The 24,538-nt window shown below is 34.1% G+C and overlaps 1 protein-coding gene and 1 long non-coding RNA gene across 6 annotated transcripts in view; one reads left to right on the top strand and one right to left on the bottom strand.

Moving 5' to 3' along the window:
* LOC113592984 (uncharacterized) overlaps window positions 1-6,338 on the bottom strand; it is a 99,933-nt gene extending 93,595 nt beyond the window's left edge. Inside the window, exon 1 of the long non-coding RNA XR_008300141.1 lies at window positions 6,090-6,338. This is a non-coding gene — a long non-coding RNA (uncharacterized LOC113592984). The remainder of the gene's footprint in view (window positions 1-6,089) is intronic.
* A 13,530-nt stretch (window positions 6,339-19,868) lies between these two features.
* PIK3C2G (phosphatidylinositol-4-phosphate 3-kinase catalytic subunit type 2 gamma) overlaps window positions 19,869-24,538 on the top strand; it is a 331,821-nt gene continuing 327,151 nt past the window's right edge. For 4 of the 5 annotated variants that reach the window (XM_053225894.1, XM_015074667.3, XM_027035648.2 and 1 more), the window contains exon 1: window positions 19,869-23,709. In XM_053225894.1, the coding sequence (XP_053081869.1) occupies window positions 23,032-23,709 (678 nt within the window). In that variant the 5' untranslated portion in view covers window positions 19,869-23,031. The remainder of the gene's footprint in view (window positions 23,710-24,538) is intronic. The other variant, XM_015074666.3, reaches the window with a different exon arrangement.

The raw sequence follows: 24,538 nt of genomic DNA on the forward strand, positions 1-24,538 counted from the left end.
ATTTCCTTATGAGAACAGGTTTTCATTTTGTTCTACTTCTTAAAAAACAGTTTTGCTGAATTATTGGCTTATGTTCCTTGTCTGATTTTTTTCATGATCATGTTGGCTCCCTCTTTTGTTTGGATATTTTTGCTTAGGTCTCATGCTGATTACTTTCTTATAGCTGTGCATCTCTGAATAGCAGTGATTCTTTCTGAGACAGCTCATTCTTGAAAGACTGTATATGAAGGAAACCAGGAAAATTAGCTATGTGAGCAGACCACCTCTATTCAGATCTGTTGTTCCAGAACATTTTCTCATCAACACCCTACCTTTTAGGTAAACACTGAGATAGAAAGATGTCTACTTAGCTCATAGTGAAGGCTGGAATATATGGTCAGATGGACCATGGCAAGGTATTTGTCTTTAGCTAATTGAAATCAGTGTCACCACTTTTTTTCTCCTGTACCTTTTGAAACTAATAGCCTGTTCTCTAAAAGCATGCATGGGATGTCTGCACGCTTGCTCACTCAGTAACCCTTTTCTTCAATTATTTGGAGAATTCTTTCTCACAGTCTTCATAATGATGTTTTTCTCCCACATACTGAAATTATTCTATAAGCATTAGATTGGTTACTTATTCATTGTGTGTGTGTGTGTGTGTGTGTGTGTGTGTGTGTGTGTGTGTGTGCCTGTGCATGTGTCTACATGTTTGCATGTACACATGCATGGCTATATATTCAACCTTTAAGAAGAAAATGTTAATCCAGAGAAATTAATGATATGTGTTTTCTTTTGATCTGTACTCTGATCAATTAGACTCTGGCTGAATCCCCTCAGATGTGCCCTATTTTCTAGTTTGCAATGAGCTTTTAATTTATCCAAGTCTAAGGAACTAAAAATAATTCCATACACCCATACCTAGTTTCAGATTATCTGAATACATTATTACACACACATACGAGCGTGCACACACGCACACACACACACACACACACGCTCAAACACATACATCCTCAGCAAAACCTGCTGTCAGGAGGTTTTTAATCTTTGTTTCAAACTTACAGTGATTTTGTATAAGAACACTGTACCCTCTTTGATGTAATTCACCATGATTAGCCACCCCCTACTACTACTACTTTATAGCTCATTATTTTCACTTGGTTGGAGTCTCAAAATTGAAGAAGGAAAGAAACCCTCTTTTTGTAACATGCATATAGCATTCAAAATTACTTTCCTATATTATTCTCAGGATTTTTAGCACCATAAAAAGAAGACCAGAGTCTTATCTCCACTCAAGGTCATCTCTCCAGTGTCCTCTCCAGTGACTGACAGAATAGGGGTTCAATATACCCACACTTTCATTTTATGAATAAGAAGACAAACACCGATTGCCTCAAAGAGCAGAACTCACACAACAGGAAATTTTGTTTCTGATCTCTGAGACACAGAACAGGGTGGAGGCCTTCCCTTTACCCTTCAAACTACTTACCATAGTTTTCCTTTTACTCAGTGTTCACATATTTGCCCTTTTTGTTGGTAAAGCATTCCACTTTAGTAAACTGTCATGTCAATATTTGTGTTAATTTCCATTAATTTGTATCAATTTCTAATTACTTTGCCAACCAAACATCTTTGCTATTTCAAATCATTTTTAAATCTCTACTTGAGAGTTACCAAATAGTTTTCTATTGTTAACTATAACAAATGAGTAATACATATACTATCCCTTAAAATCATAAAACCATAAGTAGTGTCCAAAATAAAAATCAAGCCCAGAAATAGTCCTGATATATAAAGGTACAGTAGTTGGCTTGCTAATCTTTATACAATGCAATACCAAGTAATTATTTTTTCACTTCATGCTTTATGTTACTGCCAATCAATTTCTTAAAACATTTGTTTTCCAAAAAACTATAGCAAAATCATTACCAAGAGCGGGTTGTTGAGTTGATATCTTAAAATATAATAATCCTTTTTTCTAATTGTAAAAGTTGATTCCAACTCTTCCACTTCCTAGCTATATAAGCTCTTAAAGATGCTTAAATGCTTCGTGCCTCAATTTCCTCTAAAATGAAGAAACTGATAATGCCTAGTCAAAAGACCATCATAAGGCCATCATAAGTTTTGTATGAGGAATAAATAAGTTAAAAACAAAGCACTTAGAATAATGCTTTGCACATTCTAAGTTAGGACTCAATAAATGTTTGAAATTACTGAAATTATTAAATTATGTCTTTTTATTCCTAATCAGTACTTAGCAGAATACATTCTGATGGACAATCTTCTAGAAAATATTAATGAGTGTGGCTTAGGTCTCTGGGCTTTCATCCTCCTGTTAACAGAATATAGAGTTAGGCTCATGGTCCAGTCTTCACCCTCTGCTTACCACTGATCCCTGCGATTAACCCAAAAGACGTGCATTTGATCCAAGGTAGATCAACTACATTCCTGCTCTTAATTTTTAAACTGACATCGTTTGCTATGCAGAAAAACATGTTTCCCCAAGTCTCTACCCATATTCCCTTCCTGGAGAGAAAAAAGTCCATTTTTCTGTAGAAAATATAGAAACCAATGTATTTAGAGAGAAAGAACTTTAAGAGAGAAAGAGAGGCTTAGTTGTGACAGTTGTTCATGCTCTTAGTTCACATCATATTCCCTTTTGCATTTTCTGCCACTTGTGACCAAGAGTCCTAACCAAAACAAAAGTGTTCTCAAAAGAGTATCCTGAATAAGCCACTTTTAAAGTACTGCTAACTGTAGTCCTTTCTTGACATTTTACAAAGCATAGTAAAATCTCTATGTATTTTTACATTAAAGCAAACCAACAAAAACATGCTTACCTTAGTGTAACTCAGCATCTCTCAAACAATTTGGACATTTTTTCTGACAACTTCCATAACAAATGACAAACTTGTGCTTCATAGTGGTTTAGGAAACACTGATACAGTATTTTCATGATTCCACCTTTTAGATCTTTATTCCCTATAGAACTTACTTCATAATTGTAATCCATATTTAATTTTGTTTAGATTTTTTATCCAGGTGATTAACTGTGCCTGCCCAGATACATCTATTAAGCAACATACTATTTCCTTCATGTCCAACTTAACCTAAAAATTGATATATGCTATGGTTGATTCATACATTTTCTTTTTAGTTTCTTTGACACATATGTCTATAACCAATCAGTTGGTATATTGTTTTAATTATTATGTCTTTAAAGTGTGTATTATTTGGGGCGCCTGGGTGGCTCAGTCGGTTAAACATCTGACTTCGGTTCAGGTCATGATCTCACAGTTTGTGGGTTTGAGCCCTGCGTCTGGCTCTGTGCTGACAGTTCAGAGCCTGGAGCCAGCTTCAGATTTTGTGTCTCCCTCTCTCTGCCCCTCCCCTACTCATGCTCTGTGCCTCTCTCTCAAAAATAAATAAACATTAATTTTTTTTAAAAGTAAACATAAAAAAATAAAATGTGTATAATTTTTCATATGCAAGTCCCTACTAATATTTTTTCCATCATTTTCTTTACCAAAAGTGACTTAGAATCGGCTCATTAATTTCCCAAATAAGGGGATTAAATAAAATGTATGAATTCTTCAAAAATATATTTAAATTTTTAAATTTTGTATCTTCTCATCTGGAAATAGTGTGTCTTATTGTTTGGCTATATTTCTACAATAATTTGCCATAAGAAATAGTTATCCTATTCTTGATTTGAAGGAGAAAGTTCATAGCATTTCGTCATTAAATAAACTTTGGTTGTTAGCATGTGCAAATTATTTTTTATCTGTTTAATTATGTTTTTTTCATTTATAGTTACCATTTAAAAAATGAATGGTTAAAAACAGCAAATCCAAAATTAATTTCTGCTATGATTTATTCATGTACTATTTGTTCAATGATTCATCTTGATCAGATTATGAAAGAAAAATTATAAAATATAATTATAAAATGTAATATTAATAAATTGAGTTGGATATAAAATCCCAGAAGTGTCCATTAATTCACTTTTTAAGAAGTACATATGCATATACACACACACTCACTTTTTTTATACATAAATGCCCACATTTATTATAATTTCTTTAGAAATTGCAATAAAATGTTCTTGATACTTTTTGTCCTATATTGATTTCTGGTACTAGACACCAATATTTACTATCTTGTCTAATTTTGTGTTTTGTGTGTTTGTGTGTGCATGTGTGTGTGTGTGTTTGTGTGTGTGTGTGTGTGAGAATATAGTGTGTGTATGTTTGAGTAACATACTTGGAAACACTTTTAAATTTGCTTTGATGTTTTTTATGTTTTTGTTGCAGAAATTACACAATTGAGGGCATATTTTTTGAATGATGATTTTTAATCCAACTAGATGCTTATATTTACTGTCATTAGAAATGCAATTGATCCTGTCTCATTCTGTTTTCTGTTCTTAACACGTAACTTTTAATTTCCTATTTCCCTGATGATTATAATGTAAATGTCATCCAATTTTGACTCTTCCAGTGTTCTGGAAATTATACATGCCATTTGTCTTCAACTAATAAGTCTCTATGATACATAACAATTATATATATTTATTAAAAAGTATATATGAACTTATTATTTTAATCACCAGTGAAAAGGAAACAGCATTATTTAATCCTCTTTCCTCTTGTAAAACAAAATTTAGCACACCTTTCAGTTTCAGATGAAATAGTCTATGATTTTTCATCTAGCTTATTAATACCAAATAATTTTTTAAATTATCATATTTAAAATTATGTTTGCAATAATTACTAAGACTTAGTCCATATTAACCAATTTTCTTAATGTTTATTTAATTTTGAGAGAGAGAGAGCGCTAGCGGGAGAGGGGCAGAGCAGGGGCGGGGGAGGGACAAGGAATCTGAAACAGGCTGAGCTGTCAGCACAGAGCCCCACATGGGACTCAAACTCATGAAGCGAGATCGTGACCTGAGCTAAACTCAGAGGCCTGAGTGAGCCACTTGGGCACCCCATGAATAATGTTTTTAATGTGAGACTAAACTTTTAGCTTCTTACATTTCAATAGATCATTAAGCTCTTTTTTAATTAACATCTCCCTTTCATCCAATTTCTTCTACATTTTTATGATGCATTTTATTGCTATATTATTTTGTATGTCATTTTCACATTGTATTTAATCAAACACATGGTTCCTTCATTTTATAAAAAATAGCTTAAGTTTTTTATTAACGTTTAATGTTTAATGTTTATTAATGTTTATATTTTTTTTGGAAGGAGAGAGAGACAGCGTATGAGCAGGGGAAGGGCAAAGAGAGAGGGAGACACAGAATCCTAAGCAGGCTCCAGGCTCTGAGCTGTCAGCACAGAGCCCTATGCAGGGCTCAAACTCAGGAACCGCAAGATTATGACCTGAGCTGAAGTAATATTCTTAACCAACTAAGCCGCCCAGGTGCCCCAAACTTAAGTTTTTATACAATTTACTTAGGTATACTATAGCATATATTTTTCAAAAGTAATTTTTCCTTTTGTGTCTTGATTGCTAAACATTTTATTTCTTACAAAATATTTTCACATCTTCTGTGTTGATTTTTTTTCGCAATTACTCACCTTTTAGGAATGAAGGTTTTCTCCACTGATTACTCATAAATAATATCTTTAGTTTTTCTATTTCCCCCTTTTTTTATCTGGTTGCTGTTAGAACACGTTTGTTAAGTTTTCAGCTAGAGGAACAGTAAATGCGAACACAGTTACTGGTCACTAATAGCCAATTTCACTAAATTCTGGACTTCATCTATCTTGTTTTGTTTTCTGGTTGACCACTTTGAGAAGGTAAACATATTTGTAGGTAATTCTAATCAATATACAGTCCTTCTGCCAAAAAATATCTACTTTTGCACTTTCTCATGGGACTCTCTCATCTCCTTTTCCCAGATGTAGTAAACTAAATGCTTAGCCATTGTAGCCTCTGGATATTTGCATTAATGCAAATTTTAGTTTTAGAAAACATGCAAAAAGGGGTATGGTAGAACAGCCCTGGTACAGATATCCCCTTTTGGGTTGTAAGGAGAGCTGATCAGTACCTCGAACTGAGTCAGGCAGTAGCAGGGAAATGAGTCATCTCCTTACCTTTTTTTAAACTGGCAGATTTATTCTCCTTCAGGTAACAAAGCAAGTGCCAGCCATTTTTCCCTTCTATTTCAGTTTGATCTACTTTGACTTCCATATGTTGAAAATTGGGGTGATCAAATGAATGGTTGTCAGTGCTTTTTGCTGGTACTGTGAAACTGCAAATAGATATTGTTTGTTTTTTTAATTTTTTTAATATTAATTTTTAAAATCACATACTACCAGCCAGACACCATTCTAAAAAAAGTAACTGGACTGATCTTAAAAACCCCAATTTATTTTATTATTATTATTCTGAGATTAGGGAACTGAACTCATTTACTAAACTCACAGTCTGTCAACCAACTTTTATTGCTATAATTTATAAGCTTCTCAGGATGTTTTAAAATGTTCTATTTTGCCTTACTGTTTATTTTTTTTTCATTTAACCTTTATATACTGTTCAATAACAAAAACTCAACCAAGTAAATTTTAAAGATCTAATTGGCTTTATCAAACAATTCATAAATCAGGCAGCACCCCATGTAGCAAACTGAGGGGTGCTTTGGGGAGTTGTACAAAATGGACAGTTTTTATACAAGGAGGGTGGGGCAAGAAAATTATTAGCAAAATAAAATAATTGTTTCAAGCAAAGCTGCTTCCCCTGGGGGAAAGGCTAGGGTTCTTATGCAGATTACCTAGTCTTCCTTTTAGGGTGGGAAGGAATGGAGAGGGTTTTAAGCATTGGTGCTGATGGAAAAATTCCTGGCTGACCAGTTAAGACCACATTTCTGGGAGAGACTGAAATTGCAATTATATTAGGTATGAAGCCCTGGTTTGGAAACTAGGTCAAAGTGACATCATTTTGGGCCTGTTTTCTTTTTAACAATACTAATTCACTTAACTCTTATACTATGTTGATTTTTAAATGCATTCTTATTGTTGTAGCTCCTATGCAGTGAATAATATTATGTATGCCTTTCAGATGTATGTTTTAAATGGAACACACATATTTTAAAGAAATGCCTTGTGGTGTAGGAGTTGATACAATAAGCATGTCCTTAGAAGCATTACAATTACCACTATGATTACATTGTAATGGTTTTACCTACACTTGTCTTTTTAAAAATTTCTAGGCTCTCTCTCTAAATCATATTCAAATCAAATTTATCATAGCAAAAACTCTCTCAAAGATTCAGTTGAAGTTATATTTCTTGAGAACTTATATCTTGCACTAATGGTAAAATATCACTAAGTAGACATTTCTTCAAACCCATAATATTTTAAACATTTAATTCACCTAGAAGTCTGACTGTATTTGGTGAAAAACATGGACATGTTTCTAGCTACTAGAACAGGAATGGATACCATATGGCATGCGTGTCTCCACTCTCCTCTTCTGCATAAGGGCAGACCTTGGTAACAGGGCATTATCACTCCCTGAGCTTTGCTCACCCACACAATTCTTCTCAAACCATGTCCTGGAAAGCTACTACCATGTAATGAGATTTCATTTGTGAGATAAAACTATTTACCACTTTAGTTTCAGATCCACATTAGAGTTCCCCCAAAGAAGAAACTGTTTTTGATTTCCTTATAACAAATATTTACAGAAAGGATAAACTTTTGCATGTTTGGAAAATTTGGCTAAGCTATATTAGCATGTAGCAATGAAGCTTAAACTAGATGGAAATAAATATGACAATAAATAAATAAGTAAATAAATATTTTATAGTGGTTTTTTTTGATGTTTTAGTTACTTATTTGAAGAGAGAGAGAGCATGCAAAGAGAGAGTAAGGGAGGGGCAGAGAGGGAGGGAGATAATCCCAAGCAGGCTCCATGCTTAGGGGGGAGTCCAAAGTGGGGGACTCGATCCCATGACCAAGAGATCTTGACCTGAGCAAAAATCAAGAGTTGGGCATTTAACAACTAAGACACCCAGGTGCTCCAATATATTTAAATTTATTTTAAAACTGCCTAAACACAGGGACGCCTGGGTAGCTCAGTTGGTTAAGCATCCAACTCTTGGTTTCGGCTCAGGTCGTGATCTCATGGTTGGTGGGTTTGAGCCCCACATTGGGCTCTGTGCTGATGGCACAGAGCCTGCTTGGGATTCTGTCTCCCTCTCTCTCTCTCTGCCCCTCCCCTGTTCACTCTCTATCTCTCTCTCTGTCTCAAAAATAAATAAATAAACATTTAAAAAAATTTAAAAATGTCTAGACACAGATTTTTAAAAAATCAAACATAAAAATTTATATATTGGAGGATAGGGTAGAAAAGCAATTTACTTTAGCTTCATAGAACTATGTTTAGCCCCTAGAATTTTCCCAAGGACTATTATTGTTTTCCAAGAAAATATTTAAGGGTTAAGTTCCTGTGTCAGATAAAATAAAGTAATCCAAATGATTGTGGATCAGGATACTATGAAATTTAGCCTAGTTATGTAACTGTTCATGGTTTTATTCTATAGACAGTTTGAAATAACAGAGAACAATCTATTGTGGGTACTTTATAATGAAAATATATAATGTTTCACAAATATAAATCCTTTTAAAGAATAGTCTCATATTCTTTTATTTTTTTAAGTTTATTTATTTTGAGAAAGACAGAGATAGTGCGAGTGGGGGAGAAGCAAAGGGGAGAGAGACAGAATCCCAAGCAGGCTTCACACTGACAGTGCAGAGCTTGATGCAGGGATCCAACGCACCAACTGTGAGATCATGACCTCATGGCCAAAACCAAGAGTCAGATGTTTAAACGACTGAGCCACCCAGGCACCCCAGTATAGTCTCATAGTATAAAAATATAACTTTGATGTGCCTGAAATTGTTTACTATAAACATACTAATATATTGTTATTTAAACAGTACTAAGGTATTTAAATTAAACAGCTAATTTTAAGAGCTAGATCAGAATTAACTAGTGTTTTGTATTCCATGCGCCCTCAATATAAGAAGAATGACGGAAATTCCAAGTCGTAAAATATACGGAAAGGCACTATTTTCCAGATGAGATTTAATCTATACAAGATGGGTTGTTGAATTCTTTAGCCTTCCTTCACTTCCTTTTCCTAAAGGGAAACCTGGTTCTCCCCAACGACCTGCTCCTTTGAAGCCCTCCTCTGGAAATTGTTCATTCTCTCACACCCCACATACACAGGAGGCAAGGTTAACATTCACCAGACTGCCACTGCCTTACAGGTCATTCATTTCTAATGCTTTATACTTAAACAACAGTTCATACTTCAACTCTACTCTTCAGAACCCTGTGACATCTTGTTCTACTGCCTATGTCCCTCCTACTTACTGACATCCACTGACTTTGTTTCTCCACATCTATTAGGGACTTTTGCTCCTAGTGCACCTGGTTGAGTGTCTGCATTTCACATTCTAACTCCAAGCCTCCCAGAGAACTTGGAAACGATTTCATCATGAATGTTCTAAATAAGATGATTTCTTTCTCTTAATAATAAAACAGTCATGTTTTGTTTTTGTTTTGTTTTTTCTGGTCTCATGGCAACAGAATAAGGAACCACATTTCCCAGCCTTCCTTGCAGTTATTTATTCAGGCAAAGGGATGTGAGAAGAAACATGTGCCACTACCCAATGAGGTTCTTAGCAGGGAGCCACTTGCCTTTCACTTCTTTCCCTCTTTGTAGTACCAGAAGTGCACACAGTGAGGTGATAGTGGCTTATGGTTTTCTCCCTACTTCTCAGACTACTTTGTACTTCTACTTTTGGGGTCCATTAATTAAATACGGGTTGTCTCCCACATCAGGATACCATTTTCAGATTGATTACATCTCTTCTTAAATAATTAAATCCTCCTTAAGCAAGGCTGGTGGTTTCAAATGCAAAAATTACCTCCTGAAGTAAAGAACTATATGCACAAATATTCACTCAAAATCTTAGGTTAGATTTTATATAAATCCTCAAGTTCTACATACCTTTTTTTGATGTTGTTTTAATTTTTTTAATATTTATTTATTTTTGAGAGAGACAGATTGCGAGCCAGGGAGGGACAGAGATTGGAGACACAGGATCCAAAACAGGTTCCAGGCTCTGAGCTGTCAGCACAGAGCCCAAATGGGGACTCAAACTCACGAACCATGAGATCATGACCTGAGCTGAAGTCAGATGCCTAACCCACTGAGCCACCCAGGTGTTCCACAAGTTCCACATATCTAAAAATTCAAGCTACCTATTTCTTTTTAAAAATGTATGGTATCAGCAATGATATAAAGCAAACATACAACTCAATGTGCTATTATAAGTTGAATAATCCTCTAACCACCCTCCATGTCAAGAGACAAAACTTTCCTGCCACCCATAAAGCCTTCCATACACCTCCCCATCACAATATCCTTCCTCTCCCCACAAATAACCCTCTTCTGCTATCACATTATATTCTTCTATATAGTCTCATCATCCAAATGTATATACATAAAGTATATAGTGTTGTTTTGCCTTTTTTTCTTTGGAAGAGGTGGGTGGGTATATTTTTACAGTTTGTTGTTGTTGTTGTTGTTGTTGTTGTTAATGTATTTCATCTGCATTCCTTTTTTTCTTGTAATTTATTTGTTGAAGAAACTAGTTTGTTTTTCCTATATCAATTTCTATCCTGTGTTTAGTTTAATTTGTTCCTCTGTCTTCTGTGTTTCTTGAGCACTAGTGATTGGATACAAAAGTTTGACCAGATAGATTATGGTTAAGTTATTTGCAAAACTTCTTTATGGTAGTTTTGGATTCTATATCAGGGTACAAAATGCCTGGCTGCTTTCTTTTGTGATGTTAGCATCCACTGATGCTTGACGCCCAGATTTAATAATTCATGACTTATTGTAAACCATTGATAACACAATTTTATCATTCATTCTTTATTTATTAATTGCATTACTTCTACAAGGAGAAATTTTTCTCATCTATTACTTATTAAGTCTTATTTCATATATAAAAAAGACAAAACAAATGGTTTAACGGTGTATTCTATTAACCCTATGTTGTACAAAGGCAATTAATTAGTTGTGTGTGTATGTGTGTCATTATGAATGTATGCATTTAAACACGTTTTGTATGTTTTCATCCATTTCAGTTATTGCACTTATTGGCCAATGGGAGCCTTTTCAAGTTGGCTTTCACTTCCTATTGGTACACCCTTGTATTCTCTGATATCTTCCTTACTAACTACAATAATAGGATCTCTTACACTCATCTTATATATTCTCTAAATCAGAAATCAGCTGGTCCTCCAAGTAGCCCTACTGAAGGGTAGTTTTTCAGTATCACAATCTGGATGTTAGGGATGCTCACTGATATTGAGATGGACATTTTTTTCTAGGCCTTTCCAAGGAAGAAAGCTGTAGATATATAGAGACAGAAAAAGAGAGAGAAAGATTAAAAAAACAAAAACAAAAAGCAAAACTTCATGAGTTCATTCTGATGCCTTCAGTTCTGATTCTATCTCAAGGGCACTGGGGATGGTAGAATTACTCATTTGTGTATCCAGCATTACATACTTTTCATTCTCTTATTTACTCTTAAGATACACTCAGAGGAATTGAATGAATTACTGGTTCAACTGCTTTATCATGTTTCAGACTAAAATTTTAACAAGACTTAGGAATCAAAACATGCTTGAAACCAGGTCTCAATGACTTGCAAGAAATTATCTCTGATGTACTGGACAATATAAACAAAAACATACACAATATATAAGTCTTAAATATGTTATTCATGAATTTTACTTCTGTTTTTTCTAAGGCAAAATAAGCTTAACAGTATTCTACATAAAATTCCCCCAAATAAAATTAGGCCTGTGTCTATTAAAGTAATTCTCACATGGTATAGTATTATAAACTTGTATTATAAATTTAGACACAATTTACCTACTTGAGGGTAAGAGCTGTGTTTGATCATTTTTGTATTCTAAGTGTTTTGTACAGTGCCTAAGACAAAATATACTTAAAAAACAGGTACTGAACAATTAAATCTTCAAAGAGTAAATAGGCTGATCTTTGAAAAACACAGGTTTGAACTACATGGGTCTACTTATACACAGATTTTTTAAAAATAAATACATTGGAAAAAATTTTGGAAATTTGTGACAATTTGGAAAAAATCACAGTTGAGCTGCATAGCCTAGGAATGATGAAAAAATAAGAAAAAATTAGGCATCTTATGAATGCATAAAATATATGTAGATATAGGTATTTTTTATTATTTACTACCATAATATATTCACAAATCCATTATAAAAAGTCAAAATTTATCAAAATTTACACACACACACTTACAAACCACACATGGCTCTATTCAGTTGAGAGAAATGTAAACAAATGTAAAGATACAATATTAAATCATAAAATTAACTATACTACACACAGTATTACTATAATAATTTCATAGACACTTCCTCTTGCTATAGTGGTGAGCTCAAGTGTTGCAAATATCCACTTAAAATACCATGTGATGCTAATCATTTCCATGTGAATAATTGGTCTCTCCAGTAAACTGCATATTGCAGTAAAAAGTGATCTTTTGAGATTCTCACATATTTTTCATCGTGGTTAGTATAATATCATAAGCCTTGAATAACACCATGGGGCCCATACAAAGTGTCACCAGTGATGCTGGAATTTCTCCCAAGATGCAGAGAACAGTCATGACATTACAAGAAAAATTTGAATTGCTTGATATGTATTATAGATGGAGGTCTACAGCTACAGGTGCCCACCATTTTGAAATGAATGAATCCAATATATGGACTACTGGAAAAAAAAAAAAAAGAATGAAAGAAAGAAACTTTGTGAATCCATGACTGAAGCTACACCAGCAGACACAAAAACTTGGCACTTTTTGTGAAATATTTTTTTATCTCATATTCAAAGTGCAGCTTTTATGTGGCAGCAGGATTGCTAAAAGGCAGGCATACTTGTATACCTTACATAGGCAATATATATTGCTATGTCTAATATGACTCAAGACAAAGCAAAGTCATCATATGACAACTTAAGGCAAAAGAAAGGTGGAGGACCTAAAGCTGGAGAATTAAATGCCAGCAAAGGATGGTTTGATAATTTTAGAAATAAGTTTGTCTTTAAAAAAATGTCAAGATAACGGGAGAAGCAGCTTCTGCTGATCAAGAAGGAGCAGCTCCCAGATGGCATTAAGAAAATCACTGAGGAGAAAAGATATCTGCTTGGGAAGGTTTTTAATGTAGTTGAAAGTGTCCTATCCGGGAGAAGAAAAATATGAATTTTTCACGTTATCTTTTATTTTTGATGTCTAGTGTTAATAACATGTATAACATCTATAGTGTGTTGTATTACACAAGACAATATTGATGTAGGTTCTGACAGATGATTCATTTTTTAAACAAAGGACTTAAACTTTTTGTGTAATAAGTACAGTACAGTACTGAAAATATATTTTCTCTTCCTTATTATTTTCTTGGTAACATTTGCCTATCTCTAGCTTGCTTTTTTAAGAATACAGTTATAATACATGTAACATACAAAATATATGTTAATCTACCATTTATGTTATTGGTAAGGCTTCTAATCAATAGTAGGAGGAGTCAGCATCCCTAACCTTTGCATTGTTCAAGGGTCATCTGTAGATGTATGAATAAATGAGTTCATTTATTCAAGTCAGTATCTCCCCAAAACAAGAATAAATAAATAACAGCTTCAAATTTTTGTATACAAGAAGCTTTAGGCAGTCTAATGAAAAGTGAGGCTTCTATAGGATTATACATGTATAAGAAAATGTCAGTTATTCATGTAAAAAGGCACCTAATAGAGACTTTTGGAAAGTAATGTTTTCCCCAAGCACCTCTTGTCTCCACTTAGGTGAAAATACTATCATAGCTCATGATAATAATAAGACGTTTACCTTGTCATCACCCAATTCCAAACTAGACATAGTGTAAATTATATATATATATATATATATATATATATATATATATATACACATATATATATGTGTATATATATATATATGTGTGTGTATATATATATATGTATATATATAAAAAAAATTCATTGTGGTCTTATTTGTATTTATACAGCAAAGTGAGCTTAGGAAGTTCCAGTTTATGTCTAGCTAAAATATGAGCATCTCTGTGTCTGCATGATAAAGAAAGATGGTAATTTCAGATCATCCTTACAGCCAAGAGTTTTTTTTCAGGAACCAGGTTAGCTCCGTAGCTCTGCAGAGTTTCCCTCCACCTTACTGAAAATACAGATGGTTTGGCTTGATTAGACTTTAACATGTCTTATGTTGCCACAATCTTGATCTTCCATGACATTTATATACACCTTAAAAACTGGTACATTTTCAATGGCTACAACTTGCTCTCTGAAATAAAGATCATTTTCTTCAACCTCGTAATTTAATTCCCCTACCGTTCTCATGTCTGCTGTATAGATACATTCATTCAGTAGTGTAGAGAAGTTTTTGAATCAAGAGCAGACACTTTCGGACATTTTCTTTGTTCTTCGGTAAAATAAATATTTTTGTTCCCATTGTTGCGGTTTTGTAACCCCAAGACTGGGCTTATTTGGATGATATCTGTACCTTTGTAGATTTAGTAAATGGAAACAGCTGACAGGGGCAGCCTTTTCTCTGATAGGTGCCTAAGTTCTGTTGGCACTTTTTCCTTGAGGCCAAATGAGTAACTAACCCTCAATGAAAACTGATTTCTGAAAATTTTAACTGAATGGAACGTTATATGCAATTGCAGTAAACTAAGTTTTCATGATTGACATCTTTTAAATATCCTGTTTAAATTCAGCTGAATGTGCCAACGAAGACTAGAGGACTATTTTTGTGCTGTCTGCTATACTTCTGGTTTCTGATTTTCCAATCAATTAGGAAGCAGCTTCCAACTTGCACATTGTATTGATTTTATATTGTTACTGTAACAAATTATTACAAACTTAGTGACTTAAAGCAAGGCAAATTTGTCATACAATTCTGTAGGTCAGAAATACAATAGTCTCATTGTGTGGAAGTCTATGTGTCAGAAGGGCTGTGTTCCTTTCTGGAGGCTGTTTTAGGGAAAAATCTGTTTCCTTTTGCTTTCTAGCTTCTTTCTACAGGCTCTTTGAGGGGCACCGAGGTGGCTCCGTTGGTTAAGCATCTGACTCTTGGTTTTGGCTCAGATCATGATCTCACGGTCCATGGCATCAAGTCCCCCATTAGGCTCTGCACTGACAGCCCAGAGCCTGCTTGGGATGCTCCTTCTCCCTCTCCTTCCGCACTCCTACTTGCACACACTCTCTCTCTGTTTCTCTCCCTCTCTCTCAAATAAACATTATGGGTATTGAAGAGGGCATCTTTTGAGATGAGCACTGGGTGTTGTATGGAAACCAATTTGACAACAAATTTCATATATTAATAAATAAATAAATAAATAAATAAATAAATAAATAAATAAATATTGAAAAAATTCAAATTCCTTAACTCTGGCCCCTTTTTCTGTCTTCAAAACCAGCAAAAGAAGGTTGAGTTCTTCTCAAATCGCATCACTCTGACCTTTAATGCTCCCTCTTCCCCTTTTAAAGATCCTTGTGATTATGTTGAATCCACTCAGGTAATCTCCCTATTTTAAGGTCAGCTGATTAAGAAATTTAATTCCATTTGCAACCTTAGTTTCTCTTTGCCATGTAATCTAACATATTCACAGGTTTCATGTATTAAGACATGGAGATATTTGGGGAGGCACTATTCTGCCTATTGTACATATTTTTTATGGTTCTGAAGAGTTTATTTGAATCAGGAACTGACAGCCATGTTCTCTCAATTATGGTGTAATTGCTTCTAATCTGTATGTACAGCTCTGCCTCAAAGTCAAGGTATATGAGTTTCAATTATTTTATTCATTACTTCATAATGCAGAGTGTACACATTGCCAGCTGGTACCAAATAATGTTTCTATTTGTTTATAAACTAAGAAATAATTTAGCTTTTGATTGTGTTGGTAAAGATGGGATTTAAAATTATTAGAAATTCCTTAAAATCACCAAATTTAATATTGAAAAAGTGAATCTGGAAGTTTTTTTATTATATTTTCAATACAGGTATTTCTCATTCTCCTTTGTCTCATGATGATGAGATTTTTCAGAGAGGCATCTAACCCATTTCAAGTTTTAGTGCTGTGAGAAATGCTTGAAAAAATAGTTATTAATAAAAATTTTAAAGTTCTCAACTCTTCATTAGAGAGAGTTTGAGCTGAATTAATACTGTGTTGCAGTGTCTAAATTCAGCCATGTTCTAGATGTTGTTTTTGTTTACTTATTTTGAAAGAGAAAGAGCAGGGGAGGGGCAGAGAGAGACGGAGAAAGAATCTTAAGCAGGCTCCACACTGTCAACACAGAGCCCGATTCAGGGCCGTGAGATCATGACATGAGTCAAAACCAAGAGCTGGATGCTTAGCTGGCTGAGCTGTGCAGAAGCCCCATATGCCTCTCTTTAATCCTTGCTTATAACAAATCTGTAAACACAACTTGGAGACCTTTATGTGCCTCAGTTTTCTCATTTATTAAGTAGTAATAATAATATCCCAGGTTGAAACGAGAAATAAATGTGTTAATACACGTAAACATGTACATGTATATAGAGCAGTAGCACAGAGTTGGTCTCAAAAAATGTTAGGTATCACTATTATTATTAACAACAAATGGTACAGTCTAAAGGAAACTTTAATTTCATGATCAGACCACTGAGACCTTTAAAGACCTCTTTTAATGGCTCTACAAAATTAAAAAATAATTTAAAAAACTCTATCAGTTCTTTGAAGCCACTAAAAATTACAAGTCACTTTATTTTTTAATGTATAAAGCGAAAATCACATTTTTTTGTTTTTAAATTTTTTTAAGTTTTATTTATTTATTTTGAGAGAGACAGAGACAGCATGAGTGGGGAAGGGGCAGAGAGAAAGAAAGAGAGAGAGAATCCCAAGCAAGCTCCATGCCACATGCTACCTGCACAGAGCCTGAACCCATGAAACCACGAGATCATGACCTGAGCTGAAATTAAGAGTTGGATGCTTGACCAACTAAGCCACCCACCCAGGCGCTGCATTTTTTTCACTTTTAAATTAAATTCTTTTTTATCATTGATTTTTTTTCACCATGATAAGTATATTCTTTAATATCCATGCTCTATTTCCCCAAATTCCCCACCTACCTCCCTTCTGGTAACCATCAGTTTGTTCTCCATAGTTAACATCTGTTTCTTGGCTTGTCCCTCTCTCTCTTTCCCTTTGGTTGTTCTGTTTCTTAAATTCCACATATGAGTGAAATGATGTGATATTTGTCTTTCTATGAGTGACTTATTTTGCTTACCATTATGTTTTCTAGCACTACCCATGTTTTACAAATGGCAATATTTCATGCTTTTTATGGCTGAAAAATATTCCACTGTGTGTGTCTCTCTGTGTGTGTGCATGTGTGCGTGTGTGCGTGTGTGTGTGTGTGTGTGTGTGTATACCACTCCATTTCTCTATCAGTGGACACTGGTCTGCTTCCATAGTTTGGCTTGTTGTAAATAATTCCACAATAAACATAAGGGTGCATATAGCCTTTTGAATTAGTGTTTTTGTATTTTTTTATTTTTTATATTAAATATAAGTTATTATCAAATTGGTTTCCATACAACACCCAGTGCTCACCCCAACAGGTGCCCTCCTCAATGCCCATCACCCACTTTCCCCTCTATCCCACCCCCATTGTGTTTTTGTATTTGGGTGGTAAATATTCAGTATTTACTAGATCATAGCATAGTTCTATCTTTAGCTTTTTGAGGAATTCCCATACTGTTATCCATGGTAGTTACACCACTCTGCATTCCCACCAACACTGCAAGAGCATTTTTTTTTTCTCCACATCTTTGCCAATAGTTGTTTCTTGTGGTTTTGATTTCAGCCATTCTGACAGATGTGAGGTGATATTTCATTGTAGTTTGATTTATATATTCCTTATGATGAGGGATGTTGAGCATCTTTCCATGTGTGTGTTTATCCATCTTTCTTTGGAGAAATGTCTGTTCATGTCTTTTTAATTGGATTATTTTTTTTGTCTGTTGAGTTTTATCAGATCTTTATATATTTTTGATACTAAATCTTTATTGGATGTCATTTCCAAATATTTTCTCCCATTCAGGAGGTTCCCTTTTAGTTTTGTTAATTGTTCCCCTCACTGTGCAGAAGCTTTTCATTTTCATGTAATCCCAATAGTTTATTTTTGCTTTTGTTTCCCTTCCTCAGGAGACATACTTAGAAAAATGTTACAGCTGATGCTAAAAAGATTACTGCCTATGCTCTCCTCAAGGATTTTTATGACTTCAGGTTTCACATTTAGGTATTTAATCATTTTGAGTTTATTTTTGTGTATGGTAAAAGAAAGCAGTTTGGTTTTATTACATTTCATGTAGCTGTCAAGGTTTCCCAACACCATTTGTTGAAGAGACTGCCTTGTTCCCATTGAATATTCTTTTTTTTTTTTGTCAAAGATTAATTGACCACATAATTGTGGGTTTATTTCTGGGTTTTCTATTCTATTCCATTGATGTATATGTTTATTTTTATTTCATTACCATACTGTTTTAATTACTACTGCTTGGTAATATAACTTGAAGTCTCGGATTGTGATACCTCCAGCTTTGTTTTTCTTTTTCAAGATCGCTTTGGATATTCAAGGTCTTTTGTGGTTCTATACAAATTTTAGGATTGCTTTTTCTAGTTCTGTAAAAAAAATGTGGTTGGTATTTTGATAGGAATTGCATTAAATGTATAGATTGCTTCGAGGAGTACAGACATATTAACAATATTCTCCCAACCCATGAGTATGGCACGTCTTTCCATTACTTTGTGTCATCTTGAATTTCTTTTATCAGTGTTTTATAGTTTTCAGAGTACAGTCTATCACCTCTTTAGTTAAATTTATTCCTAGATATATTTTTTGGTTTTGATGCAATTGTAAGTGGGATTGTTTTCTTTTAAAAAAATTATTTTTTATATGATATGGAGAGACACAGAGAGTGAGCAGGGGAGAGGCAGAGAGAAGAGGGGGACACAGAATCCAAAGCAGGCTCCAGGCTCTGAGCTGTCAGCACAGAGCCCGATGCAGGGCTCAAACCCACAAACTGTTATATCATGACTTGAGCCAAAGTTGGACACTTAACTGACTGAACCACTCAGGGCCCCAAGTAGGTCTGTTCTCTTAATTTCACTTTCTGCTTCTCTGTTATAAGTATATATGAATGCAACCAATTTCTGTTGATTTTGTATCCTGTTACTATACTGAATTCATTTATCAGTTATAGTAGTTTTTTGTTGGAGTCATTAGGGTTTTCTATATAAAGTATCATGTAATGTGCAAATAGAGTTCTACCTCTTCCTTACCAATTTGCATCTTTTATTCTTTATGTAGTCTAATTGCTGTGCTTAGGGTCTCCAGTACTATGTTGAATAAAAATGTTGAGAGTGGACATCCTTATTTTGTTCCTGACCTTAGGGGGAAAGTTCTCAGGTTTTCCCCATTGAGTACAATGCTGCTGTGGGTTTTCATATAAGGCCTTTATGATGTTGAGGTATGTACCCTCTAGACCTACTTTGCAGAGGGTTTTTTTTAACATGAATAGATTTTGTACTTTGTCAAATGCTCTTACTGAATCTGTTGAAATGATTATATGGTTTTTCTTTCTCTTACTGATGTGACATATCATGTTGATTGTTTTGTGAATATTTTTTCATATTTTTAAAGTTTTATTTATTTATTTTGAGAGATAGAGGGCAAGCAGGGGAGGGGCAGAGAGAGAGAGGGAAACAAAATCCCAAGCAGGCTCCTGTGCTGTCAAAACAGAGCCCAATGCGGGGTTTGAACCCACAAACTGCAAGATCATGACCTGAGCCAAAATCAAGAGTCAGACACCTAACTGACTGAGCCGCCCAGCCACCCTGATTGTTTTGTGAATATTGAACTACCCTTGTATCCCACTTGATCGTGGTGTGATTTTTTAAATATATTGTTGAATTTGGTTTGCTAATATTTTGTTAAGGATATTTGCATCTATATTCATAAGAGATATTGGCCTACAGTCCTCTCTCTCTCTCTCTCTCTTTGGTGTCTTTATCTGGTTTTGGTATAAGGGTGATACTGGCCTCACAGAATGAGTTTGGAAGTCTTTCCTCTTATGCTTCTCGCAATAGTTTGAGAAAAATAGTTGTTAACTCTTCTTTAAATGTTTGGTAGAATTCGCTGTGAAGCCGTCTGGTCCTGGACTTTTCTTTTTGGAGAGTTTTTTGTTTCTCATTTCATTTTTGTTAATTGGTCTGTTAAATTTTCTACTTCTTCCTTCTTTACTTTTGATTATATGTTTCTAGGAGTTTATCCATTTCTTCTTAGTTGTCTAATTTGTTGGCATGTATATTTTCATAACATTCTGTTACAACTGTATTTCTGTAATGTTTGTTGTTATTTTTCTTTTTTCATTAGTGATTTTGTTTTTTGCTGATCTTTTCAAAGAACTTGTTTCATTAATCTGTCTTATTGCTTTCTTAGTTTGTGTATCACTTACTTCTGTTCTAGTCTTTCTTATTCCCTTCCTTTTGCTGGGTTTGGGTTTTATTTGTCACATTATTAAAGTCACTTTAATATAGCCACATTTATCATATTTAAGCTAAGATAGAGCAGCCTGGTCTAAGGAAGACTGTAACAGGATATTGACTCTGGTTGTCAGAGTTAAATTCATACCAATGACAATCCTGAGTTCCATGACAGAGACAGATGAAGGAGTCTCATTTGTTTTAATGAACCATAGTATTCACTACTAATGTGAAGATTAAAAAATGGCAATTCCTGAAAAAGAGACTGTGGCTAGATAATGTGACCCATGAATTAGGATAGCTTAGAATAACAATTTATACATTTTTTTTTTTTGGTTAACACTTCATTCTATACACTTCTTAAAAGTGTATATCTCTTACAAGTCTTTCCCAAACCTGTCAGTTCAATTCTTGACTGGATTGAACTGAAATATTTTTTGCCAAATCTATCAGTTCAATTTCTTGAGCAAAGTAGTACAATAAATCTGATTCACTTATTTCTTAGGGGATTATGAGTTTTAAGTAAATCTTAGCACTAAAGGAAAAAAATTCAGTTGCCATTGCAAAACACTGATAAAGAATCATATTTGATGGTGAATCACTATCATAATTATCCTTTTAACTTTTTTTATTCTTAACACATATAAATAATTATTAAGGGAATAAACTCATAAAAGTGAAAGGTATTAATCAATTCATATGAGTGACACAAATATTTTTTAATTTCATTTTCTTATAACTCAATTATAATTTTGTAACTTATTAAATCATCTGTTCAACAAACACAAACAAGCAGTAAACCAAACTTTTGGTTTACTGAGTAAACCAAAGTTCTAGGTACTAAGCTATAAGTGGGAAAGGTTAACATGGTCTAATGATCTAATTAATGGGAAAGAGAAATCTTACATAAGTAACATCTATAGAGGTTATCCTAAGGCAGCACTAAAACCACTGGAAAGCTATATCCAGAGGAGATACTCGGTGAGTCTTTTAAGCATATCATTAAAATATTAAAAAGTGGATTATAGGACACAAGGAATGGATACAGAAAATGTAGAAGTAGTTTCAGAGATAACACCACATTCCAGGAGAGAAGAAAAAAGTTTTAGACCAAGATTGTGGTGGTGGTAGACAGAGAGAGCAAGATATCCTACAGGAACTGGCAGTTTATTTTATACTGAAGATAAAAATGAGGGAAGAGTTAAAGATGAAACTCTGGTTTCTGGTCTGAGCAACGGAGTTGATGGTCAAGTCGTTTTCCATCACAGAGAACACTGGAATAGGAGCAGGTTTTTGGATGACTATGATCCAAGTTTTAGACTTTCTTTTGGAGGTCAAGAAAAATTTCCAAGTGAAAATATTGAGAAGGTAGTAATAAAAATAGTCAAGGCTGGAGCCATTGACATAGAAATGGCACTTTAAACCACAGGAAGTATGAAATAACTTAGAAGGAGAGAATAATTGAGAAGTAAAGAAGCTCTGACAAGGGTCAGGTGCAAAGTGAGTAACAGGCAAAGGAGTCATTGAGAAAGAATAAACACAGAAGTATTCAGAGAGTGTAGTATCAGAGAGAGTCCAAGTAAGAAAGCAAGAAACTTTTAAATGAGAAGCATGGTGAATGGAATCAAATATTGTAGAGAGATAAATTAAAATAGAAAGTGACCAATGTCAACTGAATTTACTGACATGAAGTTTTTGGTGAATTTAATGAAAAGTCACTTTGGAGAAGTTGAAAGAAGTTTGCAATTGTTTAAAGAGTTTTGGGAAGGGGAAGAAAGAGTCTAGCCAACCCACAAGATAACTGGTTATGGAAAGAAGAAAAAAGTTAAAACTATGTCTAGGAATGGAGCAATTGCTCATCAAAGAGACTGTTTAGCTAATAAGAGACTTTAACATGCTAGCATGCTTGTAGATGATTGAATACAGAGGGAGATAATGATTCTATGATGACCGGATCTTCAGTAGGTAAAGGAATTCAAAGGGATTCCCCTTGACTTTTGATTGATTCATGAAATTCCTGTCATAATTCCTGTCATAATTCATGTGGACTTATTTTTTGCTTATAGGGGTTTCACAAATCTAAAGTCAATAGTCCCCCAACAGACTTTAATGTTGTGAAACCTAATGGAGTTTTAGATTATTCATGAATCATTTCATTTACTAAGGAGAAGCTTCAAAACAATTGTTTATATTTATTCATCATATTCCTTTCTTGCAGGTTCTTTTATTTCTCATTAATCGAAGAATTTTTTTTCTTTTATGCTTTTTCTAGGAAAATTCCTACATCTTTCATAATATCACCAAGTCAATATCTGGAGCAGAATCAATCCTCTCAGTTACATAAAATTAAAAATGGCATATTGTTGGAAAACAGATCTAAATACCAGTGAATCACATGAAGAGCAGCATGAGCACCAAGAATTTCACTCTGTAAATCAGTCCTTTTTCCCTAGCCACGTCAGTCTGGGTTTTGATCAGCTAGTAGATGAGATCAGGATTAAAATTCCATTCTATCAGAGTGAAATTGAAGAAAACACTGTTTGTGTACCCCATGCACCAAACTGGGACTCAACAAGGCATTCATTACATGAAACACACCAAATACCCTTGAATGAATTAACTTCTCAGACCTCAGAACTCTCCTGTCACCAAGTTGGGAAAACACCAGTAATTGGTTTTAGGCGCTCTGTGCTACCAAATCCTGAAAATATGAACAAACAAAGCTCTTGTGGAAACCCCATAGGAAAATATCATGGTGGTGATGATTACAGAATAAATATTTCAGCTCCATCATCCACTAGTCTGGATAAAATTAATTCACAGAGAGAATCAGAAAATGAAAATCGTAACTACCACATAGGATTTGAAAGTAGCATCCCTTCTACATATCCATCCTTCTCAACTAACTTCATGCCAAAAGAAGAGAATAAAAGAAGTAGAAATATGAACATTGTGAAACATTCTCTGATGCTTTCTGAAGGTTCTTTTCCACCCAGGACCTGGGAAAGTACACAGCCAGAGAATACAGAGGTATGTATGTATCACATAAGTTGGCCTAAAAAAAAAAAAAAGAATCTGAAAGAATCATTCAATAATGTACTGGATTAATTTGGTAATGAGGGTCATTCACCTTAATAGGAAAACGTATTGATGTTATTTGTAAAAAAATAATTTATTATTCACAAATTCTGTGTTCCTAAATTAATGACTTTTTCTGAAGAAAAAATTAAAACGGTACATCATTTTAAAGTTCCAATTTCATCAAAACTAAATAAAGTGTTACAGTCCTTACATTTTATTTGATAAAAAATATAACTGGAAATTTTGATGAAAGTAATTTTGATTCTTACTGTATTATTATGCATACATAAAAAACACATACATCTCATTTGATTGATATTTTTGAGTCATACTGTCATAAATTAAAACTTTATATCATTATGGTAGGAAAAATGTCCTTTTACCCAGAGACTCCTAAATTATGCTGTTGGCAGGCAACATCTATTGGGATCATTCCAAGAGTAGGAAATTAAGCAATAATTGTGCACTTCATCCTAATGGTTTCATCAGTAGTTCTCCAATCAATTTAGTTACCACAGAGTTTCTTGTATAATATTTGAATATTTCTCTGCTTACACTAAGTCTAGACCCAAGCGAAACTGGAAGTAAACAGTAAAAAAAAAATGAAACATTATTGCAGCTATAATTTACAGGGTGAAGCAAAAGGACTCCTCATTTATTCAACGACCATCATATTCTTAAAATATACATGATACACTAGGCATAATGAATGCAAAGAAATGACATGACACTTGAATTCAGAAATAGCATATTGCTCAAATTAACTTGCCAACAAATA

Source organism: Acinonyx jubatus, chromosome B4 (assembly GCF_027475565.1).
Source record: "Acinonyx jubatus isolate Ajub_Pintada_27869175 chromosome B4, VMU_Ajub_asm_v1.0, whole genome shotgun sequence".
NCBI lineage: Eukaryota > Metazoa > Chordata > Mammalia > Carnivora > Felidae > Acinonyx > Acinonyx jubatus.